Source organism: Ostrinia furnacalis, unplaced genomic scaffold, assembly GCF_004193835.3.
Source record: "Ostrinia furnacalis isolate ACB-3 unplaced genomic scaffold, ASM419383v2 OfSCF6075, whole genome shotgun sequence".
NCBI classification, from domain to species: Eukaryota; Metazoa; Arthropoda; class Insecta; order Lepidoptera; family Crambidae; genus Ostrinia; species Ostrinia furnacalis.
This window is the reverse complement of record NW_021136314.1, coordinates 439,438-456,634: the sequence shown is the minus strand read 5'-3', so window position 1 is coordinate 456,634 and position 17,197 is coordinate 439,438. Positions and strand designations below refer to the sequence as shown.

The 17,197-nt window shown below is 32.5% G+C and overlaps 1 protein-coding gene across 1 annotated transcript in view; it reads left to right on the top strand.

Annotated features, from left to right (window-relative positions):
* Nucleotides 1–17,197, top strand: part of LOC114361952 (acyl-CoA Delta(11) desaturase-like) — a 35,931-nt gene that overhangs the window by 10,726 nt on the left and 8,008 nt on the right. The window contains exon 2 of the mRNA XM_028317186.1: nucleotides 13,858–13,979. Coding sequence (XP_028172987.1) covers nucleotides 13,870–13,979 — 110 coding nt within the window. The 5' untranslated portion in view covers nucleotides 13,858–13,869. The remainder of the gene's footprint in view (nucleotides 1–13,857; nucleotides 13,980–17,197) is intronic.

The window sequence follows — 17,197 nt, the reverse complement described above, 5'->3', positions numbered from 1 at the left end:
AGGTCTGTGTCTTATAAAGTTTAATTATTCGACTCTAGTATTTAGTAGGTACTTGGGAATTAATCGTAAAATAAGAACGACATAGAATTCCTAAACACAATTCTTTCGATGCATCACAAGCATAATAAAGAATAAAGAGCCGAGCACGTTCCGTATTAAATTTAATTATACCTATACTACGCTATGGAGATAACGTGGCTTCACTGATGATTATTACATGAACATTGATAAACTACAACCTGATAAACTTCACTGATGATAATATGATACCATAAGACATAATATTCAATGTTAAAACATACTAAGGCTGGATTGCACCATCTTACTTTGACTTTGACAAACGTCAAAAATCTGTCAAACTCCATACAAAATGCACCGATTATCGTCGTAGTTACTGTTAAAGTTAGGTGGTGCAACTCAGCCTAAGTAAATCTCTATAAAAACCTGAGCTCTATAGTATGGTTAAAAATAAGTAATTTGATAGTAAGTAGGTACTTACCTGGCCGATTTTTATTTCTCATTTCATAAAATTAATGAGCTTACCTTAAAGTAAAATAAAACTCATGTAGATAAAAGAAAATTACTTTTTCACTCCAAAAATGTTTTGACGCTACTTAATTGTGATGGAGACGCTAAAAATTTTACCGTGTCTTTTAAAGTAGGTTAAGACTTCAATATTTCTATAAAAACGGCTATGTGATACTATTCGAAGGAAGGAAGGAATAGACTTAAAAGTAATTAAATCTCAGTAATTCATGGGGGAGGCCTTTGTCCAGCAGTGGACGTCATTTGGCTGAAACGAAAATTCATGGTTAAAATTTATCATATAATATGAATAAGCCGTGTTTTCGAACAATACTTAGTCATGTTGAAAGCCTTACTACATAAAAGGTGATAAACCATTCATACATTAAAATGTTTATGGCTATTGTGGAAATCTCTTCACGTGTATTCCGTATGATTTAAGTACCCCATTACTATGCAATTATCATATTTAATTAAGGGGAATTAACTCTCTACCGATTACTTACCCATAAACGTGGAGTTCATTTCTTCTTTTTAATTACTCGTGTAAGATAACAGTAACATTAGTAAATTGTAATAACTAATCAATAATAAAGTACAGGCAGTATTTTTACCGGTTATGTGGTCATAAGTTTTTTTGAAATTGTATAAAGAGCGATGTCTCTGCCGACGATGGAACACCATTCACAATGTTTTTTCTACTAGAAATCCACGCATATTTCAAGAGTATTGCTGTAACCATACTAGACCAAATTGTTTATTTTTATATTTTTTGCCTACCTACTTGAGTACCTACCTGAAGAGGTACCCTACAAAGAAGTTTCATTGTTGTTTATACGAATATTTCCCGAATGCGGAGAAAGTAACTTCAAATTCTTATTTTGTGAAAGGTACTCATGCGATATCTTAAGTATGTTTTTATAGATAGCGACATAGTAGACCCTTGTAGTTTTAATTCAATGGTTCTTCGAAAACGTAATATATTCCTCTAACTTTCACTGGCTTGCTTTTATAAGACTCATGATAAAAGCAACATTTTAACCGAACTGATCTACATTATAAGGACCTCGATCATTCATTTTAAAACAGCAATTTTCAAATAAATAGGTTATTATACTTATCTATATTTTAATATCTTTTAGGCTTCGGTATGTCCCAGAATGTCTTTATAACATAGCTAAAGATAAAAACCTCTAAAAAAATGAAACTTATCTCTTTCATGATGAGATACAATTTATCCCTTTTGAAGTTTTCATCCCTTTTTTGCAAAAAAATATCGCCCAATATTTCTCACTGAGCCAATCTATCTTTACATCCATCAACATTGCTTAGGCGTGTACATTCAATAAACAGCCAGATAGATATAAAGAGTTACTTTTGCATTCATAATATTTGTATTTCACAGACGACAACACAAAAATACCTGAACTTATAAAAATCGCCAAACTTTGCACTCATTCATATTATTGGATCACAATTAATGGGAATGTTATTAGATTTCCAAGAAAAAAAATANAAAAAATATGTACGCAATGAGTTCTTCAAACAAATTGACAAAGATGATTGAACCACGCGATCGAGTAGGGATCAAGTAAAGAAAACTCACGAGCGAATTCCTTAACCGACCGCCTACGCAAATGTAATTTTACTTTTGTGCGAGATAATCCCGTCCTACGCAAATAAACGAAATTATAAAATGGAATTCAAAACATTTGTCGTTAAAAGTAAGACTTTGATAAGCTACTTAATATTATAGAAATCTACTCTTGTATTTGAATTTGAAAGTTAGATGAAGTCTGAAAACAAAAATAATGTTATGCCTGTACATACGAGTATAAGTATAAGTACAAGCTAGGCAAAAGATAATCAGCGGTAAAAATAAAGTTATTAGCCATATTTTTCTTGCGTTTCATACTTAAATGCATATCAAAAAGATACTTAAAATATGGGCAATTTGGTCTCTACGATTTGAAATTCTAAATACTGGGAGTTGTTTCTTAAAGTATAAGTATACAACAACAATAGAATACCTCAAGCACAAAGATGACTCGGTGGATTACAAATAAGTTATTTATGTCTAGTAACATACTTTCAAACAAGGCGAAAGAACTTTCCAATGATGGTATCTCTTCAGAGTAGCATTATTGATTTGTGGACAGTTTAATATTTGATATTTTAGCTGCCATTGTTTCTTAACATTGGCGCTGTCATACATCATTTCGTACAATTATTTACCGCTTAGGGCGTGGTGACTTGTCCAAATGATCAGATTAGCTGTTCTGGTTTAAATATTTTGTACCAAATATTAAATAAAAGACATCAAGCAATAAGGGACCATATTAATCGTCTCTTTTGTATTTATGTGGTGTAGGTACAGTCAGCGTAAAATAGTTTGGGACACCCCAAGTGGTCAAAAAGTTGAAACACAACACAACCTTATTCCAATTTGTAAAAAAATAATTAATTAAAAAAACAAAAAAAGGACGTGTTGCGAACTTTTTGTCTACTTTGGGTGTCACAAACTATTTACTTGACGCTCACTGTACAATATTTAAATGTAACTATATTTCTATTTATCTATCTATCTAATAAGGCATACTGAGGCAAGGTGCTAGACCAATAAAGGGTAGGCTGCTACTGTTGACATGACACCAAGTCGTCTTAGTTCGTTCACCAGAGACTCGTCATTTGATTAATTGGTCACGCAGAGTGGCATTTTAGGGTAATGACTACGGAATTGTTCGCTAGAACTTGCGGTCTAGCGCTCTGCGCTACGAATCTCTGCGCTTAGCTGTAAAAAATGGCTAAGTAAAAGTAAAAGAACATCTCCATTGATATTGAAAGTCTCGATTCATTTGTTCTAGTCGTAGCTTTTGTTTTCTTTTAACTGTTATTTGACATTACAGACAAACGCTACAATTTTATTTACTTGTAAAGATCAGGTCAATAAATGTTATCTTAATACATTGTTGTCAAACTTTTCGAACCACTATAGGGGTCTGTGGGGTCTGTAGCGTTATGTGTGCACGCTAGCGTCTGCGTAAAAAAAATGTCATTTAATGTATGACAGATTGTACAACGCCCCTAGCGGCTACTTTCAAGAACTAAAATCCTCATAGATTTCTTTGACGTACACGCTAGCGAGCACACGTAACGTAAACTCGTGGTAAGCACAATATCGCTTAATTGGACCGTTCTGCATAACCTTTAACTCTATAAAAGGCGCAACCTGATGAAAATTTTCATTGGTTTCCGACCTTATGTTGAGTGAAATAAATTATTATACCAATAAGTATATTTGCCGGAGTCCTCCTGTAAAATTGTTAAGCTCTTTCACGTATCCAGCCCGCAATATCAAACTGTGAAAAAAAAACACTATAACAAAGTAATTTTATACTCTACTATCTAGAAATCGAACCCAAAACTCAAGAAGCCTGTAAGCTTTTGACACATGCACATCACATANATATTTTTATTATTTATTTATTTTTTATTACATAGACGATAAATTCAGTGTTTCAGATTTTCTCACTTTTCAAAATATTTTGATTGCTGAAATTTCGTATGAGCCATCACGCTATGTTAATAAATGCATTTTCCGTTCATTACTAAGCATAATAACATTGCTCAACGCACCGACGGCCCCATTGTGTTGCTTGAATAAGTTTTACGACGGCACACTTCTAGGACGGCCGCAGTAAACATTCGGAAACAAAGTTGAATCATACTCGTACATTCAACATGCGAACACAATTGACATTTTAAATGCAATAACTATAAAATGGGACGGAATTGTTTTCTGTAGCTACAACGAAACTAACATTTGGTCGAAGGAAATCTAAGTACAAACGTATTGCTAGAAACTCTACACCTTAAGCTGAATAAAACCTTACTGACGCGATGCATTAAAATGCACTAAAAAGTTCAATATGTTATAGCACCAAATAAAACACTTCTCTTGGATAAATATTTACCTACTTCTGCCGTAAGAAGAGCATAATATTAGACATTCCTTAAAATATGTCTGAAGTCTAAGAATTTCAGGGCACTTTTACTAGCATATTTCATTTAAACAAAATGCAATAAGAAGTTGTAGCAGATTTCAGAGGTGTGCGATGTAAAAGGAAATAATTTAATTTAAATTCTCCCGTGACATTTTAAGTTTGAAATAAAACAAGTCAGGTACTTATAAATGAAAAGAATGCAATTTATCTTTAGTGCTACGTTAGACAAAAGTACATTAACTAGAGTGATGCAAATTGATGTCATATAAAGTGCACTTCTACAAAATTATGACTGTATTATGACTGACGTGGTGTAATGTTACCTGAATATTCGTGGTTCAGGGACCTGGAAATTTGTTAGAAGATATCATGTTAATTGTATCTTAAATGTTATATTTACATAGCTAGGTAGGTACTAATTTCATTTAGTCACTAAAACGGATTTATATACTTAATAGACTAAGAGCTAGTGAACGCCAGACCTACGTCATTTTATAAAAGCTGAAAGTTTGTCAGCGTATGCTCCCAATATAGGATATAATGTTGGTAAATTATGGAGTTTGGGTCGTGGTGGCTTTGGGAGCTACCCTAAAAAAACTGTCTGGCAAGGAGTTGGAACTGTCAAAACTGTCTGGCTGTTGGGGAAAATACTTCTAATTATTGCCCAAATATTATACATAAAAATCAGATTTAATGGTATAACATTGGTAGAATTACAGTCTATTGAATATACAGAAAAAGCCACCGTAAAAGTTAGATTTACGTTACACTATAAAATCTGATTTTTATGTATAATACTTGGGCAATTACTAGAAGTATTTTCCCCAACAGACAGACAGTTTTGACAGTTCCAACTCCTTGCCAGACAGTTTTTTTAGGGTAGCTCCCAAAGCCACCACGACCCAAACTTCATAATTCACCAACATTATATCCTATATTGGTAGCATACGGTGACAAACTTTCAGCTTTTATAAAATGACGTAAGTCTGGCGTTCACTAGCTCTTAGTCTATAAGGGTACTTCTCATTTACACTCAAATTTGATGGTCACACAGTAATAGTTCATAAACGGTATAAGTTAGAACAATAATTTTGAAATCAGATGATAAAATATCTATTTAGCTACGTCAGGTATAAATGAAAAGAATGCAATTTATCTTTAGTACCTACTACGTTAGACAAAAGTACATTAACTAGAGTGATGCAAATTGATGTCATATAAAGTGCACTTCTACAAAATTATGACTGTATTATGACTGACGTGGTGTAATGTTACCTAAATGATATTCGTGGTTCAGGGACCTAGAAATTTGTTAGAAGATACCATGTTAATTGTATCATCTAATGTTATATTTATTTAGCTAGGTACCTACCTAGCTAAATAAATATAACTTTATAAAAGTTTTAAAGTACCTACTTTAAAACTTTTATAAACAACAAGAACCTAAGAAAAATGGAAAGTTATTTTTATTCAACAGTTTTATCTTTTTATTAGTATTCTTTTCATTAGTATTCTTAATAAACGTAGTCATATCATCCTTACCGATTTCCCGCCTTTTGTATTTATCTGTGCACTAATATTACTATTTATGTATGTTTATCTAGACAATTTTGTGCAGCTTTTTTATTTTTTATTTTATTTTANAACAGAGTAAAAATAAATTACTAAACCTGTAAAAAAAAGAAACAAAATACAAAACCAATAAAAACTATGAAAAAAAAGCCGTATGTATAATTCTAAAGGATAGGAGAATTACAACTGGTATTATCATGCCTGTCTCGAAGACAATGTAGCAGATATGCTACCATAAAGGACTGCTTTTGGTAGTATCATAAATATTGTGTAGGAGTTCGTAAAGATGATTCAGAAGCCTTTTTATGCCCTGGTTCTAACAAAAATTGAGATCTCATTTTGTTTACAAAAAATCAAGACTAAAATGATGTTCCTAAACTGATTTATTTAAAAGGTTTTATGTGTAGGCCTTATTCGAACACGGTGTTTTAATAAGCCCTATCCAAAAAAATGATATTGTTTGTTTTTGATTTTTTTTTGATAATCTAAGTAAGGAATCATTACTTTGTTACTATGAATATTAAATTTTATCTATAATTTATGTATTATTCTTAATAAGTGGAAATTATGTTTATCTAGAGATATACAGTATATTTATGCTTACTTGGTATGTAAAATTTTGATAACGCAAACAAATCGACGTGTTTAATGTTATAAGACCGCATTTTGTTTAATACAACCTCAATTTTAAGGTTTACAGGCACTTGAATCATATAGGCCTTATTCCGTGTAGGTGATTTAATAAAGCGAAAATCAGTGGTTTCGTAATTTGCTTATTTTGAATAGATTTAATTAAAAAATGTGTTATTTTTTGTAATATTGCTAAAATTAAAGGATGGAAGAAGTTAATTAACCTTGTTTTTGTTGACTGGCGTTAATATTTATTGAAATATAAGCATTTAAAGTTAGGTAGGCCTTATTTGTATCAAGTACCTTATTTATAAATGAGAATAGACAGTTTGACACCATACCCCAATAATTCGAAACCACAACTGTTTTAAAAAGACTCTTCATTCTGGTCTTAAAAACCTAATTTATTTTAAATTACCTGTAAATTTCGATTTTTGTTCGAATTGTAATTGAAAAAAGTAGTTTAATTGGGTTGACAAAATAGTGACGTCACTTGCTTGTAGTGCCATACAAAATCTATGGGAGAGTTTCGTTTTGACAGTTTTAAAAAGTACGTCAATTGACTGTGGTGTCAACATGTCTACTAGAAAACTTTTTTCATTCTTCGAAGACAATAAATAGTTTACTATTAGTTTCAAAGAAAGCCGATTTATAAAATGATTTTTATAAGCTATCAAGTTTAGAAAAAAACTAAACTTGAAAAGTGTAGAAGGTAGCTACTTAGTAGTTTTGCAAGTTATTTTAAGGCTGGGTTGCACCATCTTACTTTAACTTTGACAAACGTCAAAAATCTGTCAAATTCCATATAAAAAACACCGGTTATCGTTTTAGTTGCGGTCAAAGTTAGGTGGTGCAACTCAGCCTAAGAAACCTAGCTTTGAAAGTCTAAGAAACATTTGTTTTAATTTAACTGCTTTGCAGAAAAGAAAGAGTCTCCGACAGAAACTGACGCGCCTTATTAAGAGCTGTCCGCGGGTTCGTCCGTGCCGCGGTCAATGAAACGTAGTTCAGTGCCACTCTCACTTTCATTCCATAATAACTTATAATAACTTTTTACAGATATAAGAAATAATTGTTTAAGTACCACTTAGAGTAGTTTTTAGCACTGTTAATTCATAATTACATGTTATTTAATTTAAAGTACAGGCTGGTTTATGAAACCTTGCCATTGTGTTCAAAAGTTTACCAACGAGAGAGCTTTCTTTTCTTTGTATAACCTGTAGTTAGTATAACTAAGTAATTTGCAGACAGTATTTATGATGTGTAACTATACCCACATATTTTGATTTAGCTACGGCCATGGAGTCTTATTTCGTTAAACATCTATGACAATATTGGTATTATACCTTCTATCTGAACAACTTTCAAATCAAAAAATTAGGTATCTCATGAATTAGTAAAAATTTTGGAAAGTTGAAGATGGCGACTATTCACGACCTACAAAACAAGCGCAGCTAATGTCTTTGATACTTTTTGCCAAATTCATTGACAAAATATTGATACGGAGCATATAAATTCGCTTCTGGATGAATTCGCAATTACACTAACGATGTTCTGCCTAATATAATCACTGCATACCTTTTGAAATAAATTCGAGGTATGACCCACTTTTCTGTCCATCATGCTATAATAATCGGGCGGTAGCTAACGGTACAAAGTAGGTACAGAGATGCTAACATTGAGATGCGTGCAATAGTTAGTGGACTACAAAATAGTAAGTGTTTGTTACTTTTGAGGGCTCTTATTTAATTATTAGTGTGAACTACAGTTAGATTTGAAATTTTGTGTGATAGATACCATAAAATACTTAGATAATATACTTTCTTGGGATGTTATTCTTAAAAAGAATAAGTCACTAAGCCGTAAAAGCTCTCTAAACTCACTAAACTTGGTAAAGTATGAAATGAAACGATTTGAAAGCTTTTGCTATTCAAGTTGTAATGCCAGATGTTACTAAAATAGTTCTTAAATAAACTTATCTGAAACTATAACTAAACAAAAGTTCTATGATAGAACTATTTGGAAACAATCATTTTAAATACAATTAATTCATACTCTGAAAATGTGATGATTTAAACTTACGAGTAACTGTAAATTTTGCTATTACCTAAATCAAAAAGTTAGGGGACCTGTAAGTAAAAATAATAACGTATTTCAATGACAGAATACCCGCAAGTAAAATTAAAAGAACTTTATATTTTTATTCATACTCTACTTGAGTGGTTTATTTGACAACGAAATTAGGCCGTCTATTTGAAGCCAACGCAGTATTTGCAAATCATTAATCTATCTATCTATCTAATACATATNATATTAAAAATGAAACCCGTTTCGCGTTGTCACGGCATCACGTGTGAACGGCTGAACCGATTTCGATAATTCTTTTTTTTAAATGTTTGTGGAAGTCCAAGGATGGTTCTTACGGAAAAAAATATTAAGAAAATCTCTACGCTAAGGCGGTACGAAGTTCGCCGGGTCAGCTAGTCATAAATAAAATTGGTCCACGATCGACAATAATAAATGTATGTAGGTACTTTCATACGGAACAGATCTACACAAAGAATATACTTAAAACCTCCCCTTTCTTTGAAGTCGGTAAAAGTCGTGTTGAAATGTTTTAAGATACTTAAATAAGTACGTAAAACTTACTTGTTACAATTCGCTTCTCATTCTTGAAATTCAGTATAATTTAATTGTAGAAACACTTCCATAATACATTCGTTTCTAATTTATGAAATTCAGTAAGATTCAATATCTTACTTTGTCACGATACTTAATTTTTTTTTGCCAAGGCAGGTATTTGTAGAGTAGAGAGCTAAGTGAGATGCAGTCTAGGATGGTAGGTACAGTCGCGGAATGAGAAGGTTCGTCACCTTAGTGTCGGTTTTCGCTTGCACTAGGTACTGTAAGAGTCAAACCTGCCAACATAACAGTGCAAGAAACAGTGCTGCTAACATTTAAATAAATATGACGTTTGCTAACGAATAAGGTTTTGCTTGTTTATTTTTCTATCCCATCAGTGCAATGCAATGATGACATTGACCAATTGACAATAGTTTTTTTTTATTTAATAGGAATAATAATGGCAGGTTGAACCAACAAGAAGGTTTTAGTTTATCAATCATAATAATCTTCTTGACAAGATAAATCGTCAAACAACTTTGATCTAAATAATTTTGAACTTTACTGACGAACAGTTAAAGATTATTTTCTTTAACTCGAGATTATTCTGTAACATAGTTTCAAAAGGTAATATGTGCTCGCGATTCGTTGAAGGAATCAATTTGAAAACTGACGAAACTTTTCACTCCGTGACTGTACATATCTGCCCTGTGCCTATTCACTCTCACCTTGAAAAAGCCCGTATTATAGTGTTCGGGAAAGACAGCAGCTGGCAGCGAATTCTAGTTCCTTTGAATTATGACCTATCACAAAATAACCACCTTAATAATAACAAGTTAGGAGTGACACTTAAAGCTAAATTTTTCACCGCATGTGTAATTTTATTCATAAGTAAAAATTATTTTGAAACAAAATCCGTGCCGGTTGTACGCAAACCAAAAATGAAAGTAAAATGTGATAAATCGGTGTAAACTTGGCATTGGTTTCAAAGTCCGATAACACCGACCCACCGCTGGCATTAGGTCAACCTCAGCCTGGGACCCTATTTGAAAACCGCTAGAAAACTTTCGCATACTTTCACGGACAATGTATAAAAATACACGGTGGTTTGTTGCTGTATTTTTATGCTTTACAGTTTATAATCCTAAATAAATATAAATATTATAAGTAAATGAAATTATTTTCTATAAACTGTGACTTATTTACAGTCAGTAGCTAAGTATGAGGAAGTAATAAACAAGTCATATTTATTATCATAAAAATATTGTTCTTACAAACGACATGACACTTATTCTATAAATAAGATTATCTGTATGCGTACGACTACTGTCTGTGTAAGTAAGTAACGCGTTTTCTAAATGTGTGTATTTATGAAATATGCGTACTAAGTTTATCTGCTAAAGTAACCGATCAGAGCTTTAAGTTTGAGCTTTTAAACTTTTAAATACCTACCTACAATTAACCTGTCTCGTAAGCACCTGATTTTCATGTTTCTTTCTATTTTTTTTGCAGTAACTTTATAACTTTAAAAAATACGAACACTCGAAAATGCCTTCTAAACTAATGAGATTAAAATATCTACGAGTTCTAGAATAGAGTCTCAAAATGGCTTACGCAGCGTGCGTAGACGGTGCCGTTGCGGAGAAAGTTCCACGCAATCTTACGCTCGCTCAGAGTCGAGGTCAGCGTGGAACAGGTTTCGTTCCCATATTTACTTTTCATCGAAAGGAAGTAAAAGTAACGTGTGACTCAATCCTAGCATTTCGAGTCGGCGACGACTTGTCTCTATTAAAAGGTCTGGAGAATCCTTCATTCATTTGTTTTGTATTCATAAAATAAAAAGTAAGTTTGACATTTGAAGGCGTTCTTTTTTCAAAATTAACAAAAATGATTTTACAATCGAAATAAAGTGATAGGTTTCAAAAGACATAGCGTAGTCATAAAAAAGTGATAGGCACTGGCTGAAAATAACTCATAACGAGTTTTTCCAAACAAGGATGCATCACTAAGGCCCAGTTTTTTGATTCATAGTTAAAATAACTAATTGTTAAATTTTGCTACTAATGGTTAAATATTAACAAAATGTTAACGAATAGTTAAAAAATGTACTAAAAGTCAAGCTAACCATTGTTCGAAAAACATTTTTTTCTGATATTTAACCACTTGTCATTTGACACCTGTCAAACCTTTTATTTTAACTATGAATCAAAATACTGGGCCTAAGGCCCGGTTTTTTAAAATATCAGAAAAAAATGTTTTTCATACAATGGTTAGCTTGACTTTTAGTACATTTTTTAACTATTAGATAACATTTTGTTAATATTTAACCATTAGTAGCAAAATTTAACAATTTGTTATTTTAACTATGAATCAAAAAACTGGGCCTAAATATGGTCCGAATTTCACTCAACTACTTACGATGGCGAGTAATTGCTTTACCCACTGTAAATTGTGATCACCACTGTACCATACTATAAACGAGTACATTTATTTCATTTAACAGTGATTATTACTGTTGTGATAATTAATTAATTATATTTGTTTTGCTTACAAAATGTCTTCCTTTTTGTTGGTGAAACAGTCACCGAATAATTGACGAATAATGTATAATTGAAATCTTCTGGATACAATAGGTACGACAAAATAAACATACCTGCCAAATTCTATTTTTGAAATTCTCATCCTCAATCATACAGAGGACCTCTTTTTCCACGAATGCGTCGAAGTTTATGTTTAATAATAATATTCCTTTGAACAATCAGCATGAACTTATTTAGAAATCTCACGACAAGTCATACTAATTTCGACGTAATTTCGTCTTCCGCATTTTGAACAATGTGGATATGATTTTTGTCTCCAATTCATGTATGCGTTATGAATTTGTTTCTTCTGAAAGGTCAATAGCTTATAGAAATTAACATAAGTAAAGCATCATAATAAAAACATAAAATATAATATTATTGAATGAGATCTTTTCAATCTTACAATAACAATAATGCGAAGTCATATTTTACTTTCTTGAATGTTCTAAGTAGCTCGAATGCATTTGCGCGTCACTCATTTTCACTGCCTTAGCATATGCCTATCGGTCTGAACTTTTCATCTTAATTGCTTACTTTCCAATAGGCAAGCCTCTAATGTCACATGTTTAAAAGCCTTCCACCGAGCCTAGAAATGACATGTGAAAGTGCCAACGCAGCTAACGCCTTTTCTTAATGAAACTTTCGTAGAAATCTATGTTCGCGCCGTTTTAGCGGAGATAAATGTCCACCTGTCACACATTAGGCGCGATGTTGTGTTGACGAGGAAAAACTAATGAAACGCGGCGCCATAGCAGAAAAGGTCAATATCAGAGTTACACAATTTTATTATTTTACAAAATGTCGTTGACGACTAGGGGACAAGTATGCGAACAAGGATCTCTCTAAACCATCTAAAAATAATTCTAAAGCTCGATGATGAATACCAATCAAAGCTAACGAATGAGTTCAATAAACGATAATTTATTTCATACTTCCAAGGTAAATTTTACTTTCCATATAAAATTATATTTTTTCGGCTATTGACCCCTAGGGTGACATTTAGCGCCCCTGTCACTTTTTATACTGTCTTATGCCACCCTATTGTTGTATTTTGCCACTCTACAATACCTTTTCTGTATTTTTCTTTCAAGTTAAATAATATCAATGTTTGAGTCTATATTATTATTTACTTTTGAGAATATTCTATCTACTTATGTCTCTCGAGAATATAAAAACGAAAATACACTCGGCATCAAATAAATCGCACCTCCCGCGACAAGCACTTATCAAACGTATATGCATCCGCACTTCCCACCAACATTGGTACCATTTGAAAGCCTAGTTCTAAACTTCATTTCATTAAAGGAAAGGGTTTTACGTCAAAAATGTGTCATTACAAGGATCCAGAGTCACTTCTTCAAAAAATAGGTAGTTACGCTATAGCCATTTTTTATGACCATAAAACTGTTAAGTTGGGATTAATCGCTATCCATCTGTTAAAGCGGACACGTGAGATCTTTATTTGGTTTTATAACCATAAAAATTGGTCTAATTGATCCCAGAGGTGTGCCCAAAGTCTATTTTCAAGTCACATTTATGGTAAATAATAGCAGATAATTTATGTTTTGAGACACAATACCTGTTCTCTATAGGTAGGTAAATAATAAAGATTAATGTCGTCATCATTATTTAATAGATTGACATCATAATCGTATTCACTGTCTTATAACTGAATAAACCGAATTTCATCGAATTTTTAGTAGTCTACTTAATGTAGGAAATAAAGTTCTTACAACTCACGAAGGCAAGTAAGCTTTAATTGTGTGTGTACGTGTATATGTACATAACTATAGTGTAATGTCTATAAAAACTTTTGAAAAACTCACAGTAGCAAGCTACTGGCCTGGCCTTCGTGAATTGCAACAATTATATTCGTTTTTATCTGTTGTCTCGTTCTAAATGTCAGTTTTGAATTGTTCCAGGTGTGGTCCACAATGAGCTCGTCGCTTCTCCTGGCGAGCACACTCCTCACGAAGCAGTCGGGTCTGGATGACGTCTCCAAGGTCACAGCGCACATTCCTCAGGGAAAGAACAGAAGCCACGAGTAAGAAGGAGAAAAAATGTTAATAGAGAGAAGATAAAAAAAAACTATATTGGTCGTTATTATAAATTGTTTAGAAAAACTGTTTCTCTGGCGAACGTGTGGTGTGTACAATCGAGTTCATAAATATATTGGCAATGCCAATGTTTAAAAATATTGCTAGCGTTGGTCCTATGTCCCCTAGATGGTGCAGAGGGCATCCACAACAGTCCTCCATCGCGTTCGATCTTGAGCTTCGCGTTTGATCTCGCTCCAAGTCTTGCCGCGCGTTTTAATAATCATATATTTGAATGCAAACTCAAACATAAATAAAATGTAATCAAATAATCTGTTAATTATCATGTTGTGGTAGCGCATTATAGACTGCGCTACAATATTTTGAAATATTGGACACTGCCAATTATTTATGAACTCGACTGGTACCTGGACCTACATGGTAGGCCGGCCAGAAAGACTTATGTATGATTTTGCTATGCGTAATATTTTAGGTATAATTAATGACAAATAATAACTACAGAAACATATACCTACAATAACGTTTGAGATTAGGTAGTTGCGACTCCTAAACGCATATGAAACAGGTTTTGTGAAAGTAAAGTCCGTCATTGTTTTATTCCAAATGCCAATCAATGTGACGTCGTTTCTCTCACTTTGACATTTACCTAAGTAGGTACTTACTTTGAAAATCCGAAAAAAAAATTCTTTATTCAGTAAACTTAAATGTAGGTCAGAATAGGTAATGACGACAATTTCAAATAAATTATTTACGATGACAACTTATCGACGATGGCGATTGTTCCTATTTATTTGACAACAAATAAACATCCACAAAGAATTTGAAATAGTTTACATAATTTGAGTTGGAAAAAAAGTATTAGAAGAACTGGCTGATAGTGGCATGTGAGTTATAAAAAGTTTTTTGATGTTTTGGTGTTATTTGCAAATAAGGATTTTAGCCACATAAAAATCTTATCACGTAAAAATGCTTACGTAACAAATTAAAACTTAACTCTATCTTTTTAAAAATACTTACTAAAGATACCCATACCCATTTATTTATTTATTTATTTAGGAAAACCAGGGTCTTACAGTGTGTAATAATGACATAAGATAGGCAACGAGTAAGCCATACCATCTGGCCTGGTAGTTTTGGATTATGCTTCTGTGGTGCTACTTAAGTTAATGTTGCTTTTAAAAATTTTAATGCAACGAGCACAATGAATTCAAAGCAGAACCGTGGGTGGCTTATGTTACGAGTAGCTTTATCCATAGAAATCTATGTAGTAGCACTCGAACTCTAAGACCCCATTTCACCAACAAACGAGTTTGACAAACAATGGTTTAGAACTGTAATTGACATGGAAACGGACTGCCATGACAATAAAGCTCAATTCATTTAGCAATACATTAAATAATTAATTGGTGAAATTGATTCAAAGAGCCAGTTTTTTATCCGTTATTAATTTAACCATCAACATGTTTTCTTCATCAAAATTCGTTTTTCGCACGATGGTTATGTTGACTTTTCAGTACAATTTATTAACTGTTAGTTTATTGTTTGTTAATATTTTACCATCAGGAACTAACAATATTTAANCTCCTAAATGCATATGAAACAGGTTTTGTGAAAGTAAAGTCCGTCATTGTTTTATTCCAAATGTCAATCAATGTGACGTCGTTTCTCTCACTTTGACATTTACCTAAGTAGGTACTTACTTTGAAAATCCGAAAAAAATATTCTTTATTCAGTAAACTTAAATGTAGGTCAGAATAATGACGACAATTTCAAATAAATTATTTACAATGACAACTTATCGACGATGGTAATTGTTTCTATTTATTTCACAACAACTATACATCCACATAGGATTTGAAATAGTTTACATAATTTGAGTTGGAAAAAAAATATTACAAGAACTGATTGATAGTGCCATGTGAGTTTAAAAAAATTTTTTTGATGTTTTGGTGTTATTTGCAAAAATAATAAGGTTTTAGCAACAAGTCTTATTCATTACGAGTATTATAAATTGAACTGAACTCTAACTTTTTGAAAATACTTACTCAAGATAATAATGATCCGACTGGCCTGGTGGTTTCAAATTATGCTTCTGTGGTGCTACTTAAGTTAATGTTGCTTCTAAAAATATTAATGTAATGAGCACAGTGCATTCAAAGCGGAACCGTGGGTAGCTTATGTTACGAGTAGCTTTATCCATAGAAATCTATGTAGTAGCACTCTAAGACCCCATTTCACTAACAAACGAGTTTGACAAACAATGATTTAGAACTGTAATTGACATGGAAACGGACTGTCATGACAATAAAGCTCAATTCATTTAGCTAAACATTAAATAGTTGGTGAAATTGATTCAAAGAGCCAGTTTTTTGATCCGTAATTAATTTAACCATCAAAATCTTTTGTTGATCTGTATTGTAATATCTTTGATACCAAATAAATATTTTTTCTTTCTTTCTTTCAAAATTCTTTCTTCATCAAAATTCGTTTTCCGCACGATGGTTATGTTGACTTTTCAGTACAATTTATTAACTGTTAGTTTATTGTTTATTAATATTTTACCATCAGGAACTAACAATATTTAAGACTATAGGTTATTTTAACTACGGATAAAAAAAACAGGCCCTTAACTGATTTCGGTGATCATTCATTATGCATCAAACTTTTTAGTACATAATGTAACTGAAACTGTTAGTCGATATACAGCTCATAAACTGGCAATGGGCAACGTAGCGCGAAGATCCGGCGGCCGATGGGGATGGAAGGTTCTCGACTCTCCCCAGTGGAAAGTAACGTGTCATCCACCGGCACAGCGAATGTTCTGAATGGAAATCACTGGGAGAGACTTACATTAACCAGTGAACCATATACTGAAATGATGATAGCTTTTGAGGCAAAATCACGTGCTTTAGCTAATGTTGTGATTCATGATGCGCTTTTGTGATGCATTTGTAGTGTTCGGTTATAAATTTTGAAATGTTTACTTATACGAACAAAATATAGTAAACGAATTGAAGACTAGATGTATCTGTCACCAAAATGCGTGCTCTACTTTTTATTAACCAAGACTTTTACTTAAAGGATTGGGAATAAGGATAATTAACATACAAAATCGATTAAGGTTTATTTGTATGCTAAGATACGTTAAAATTGATACATCGGCTTGCGTAGAATCGTAACAACACACACAGTTGCTTTTGCATTT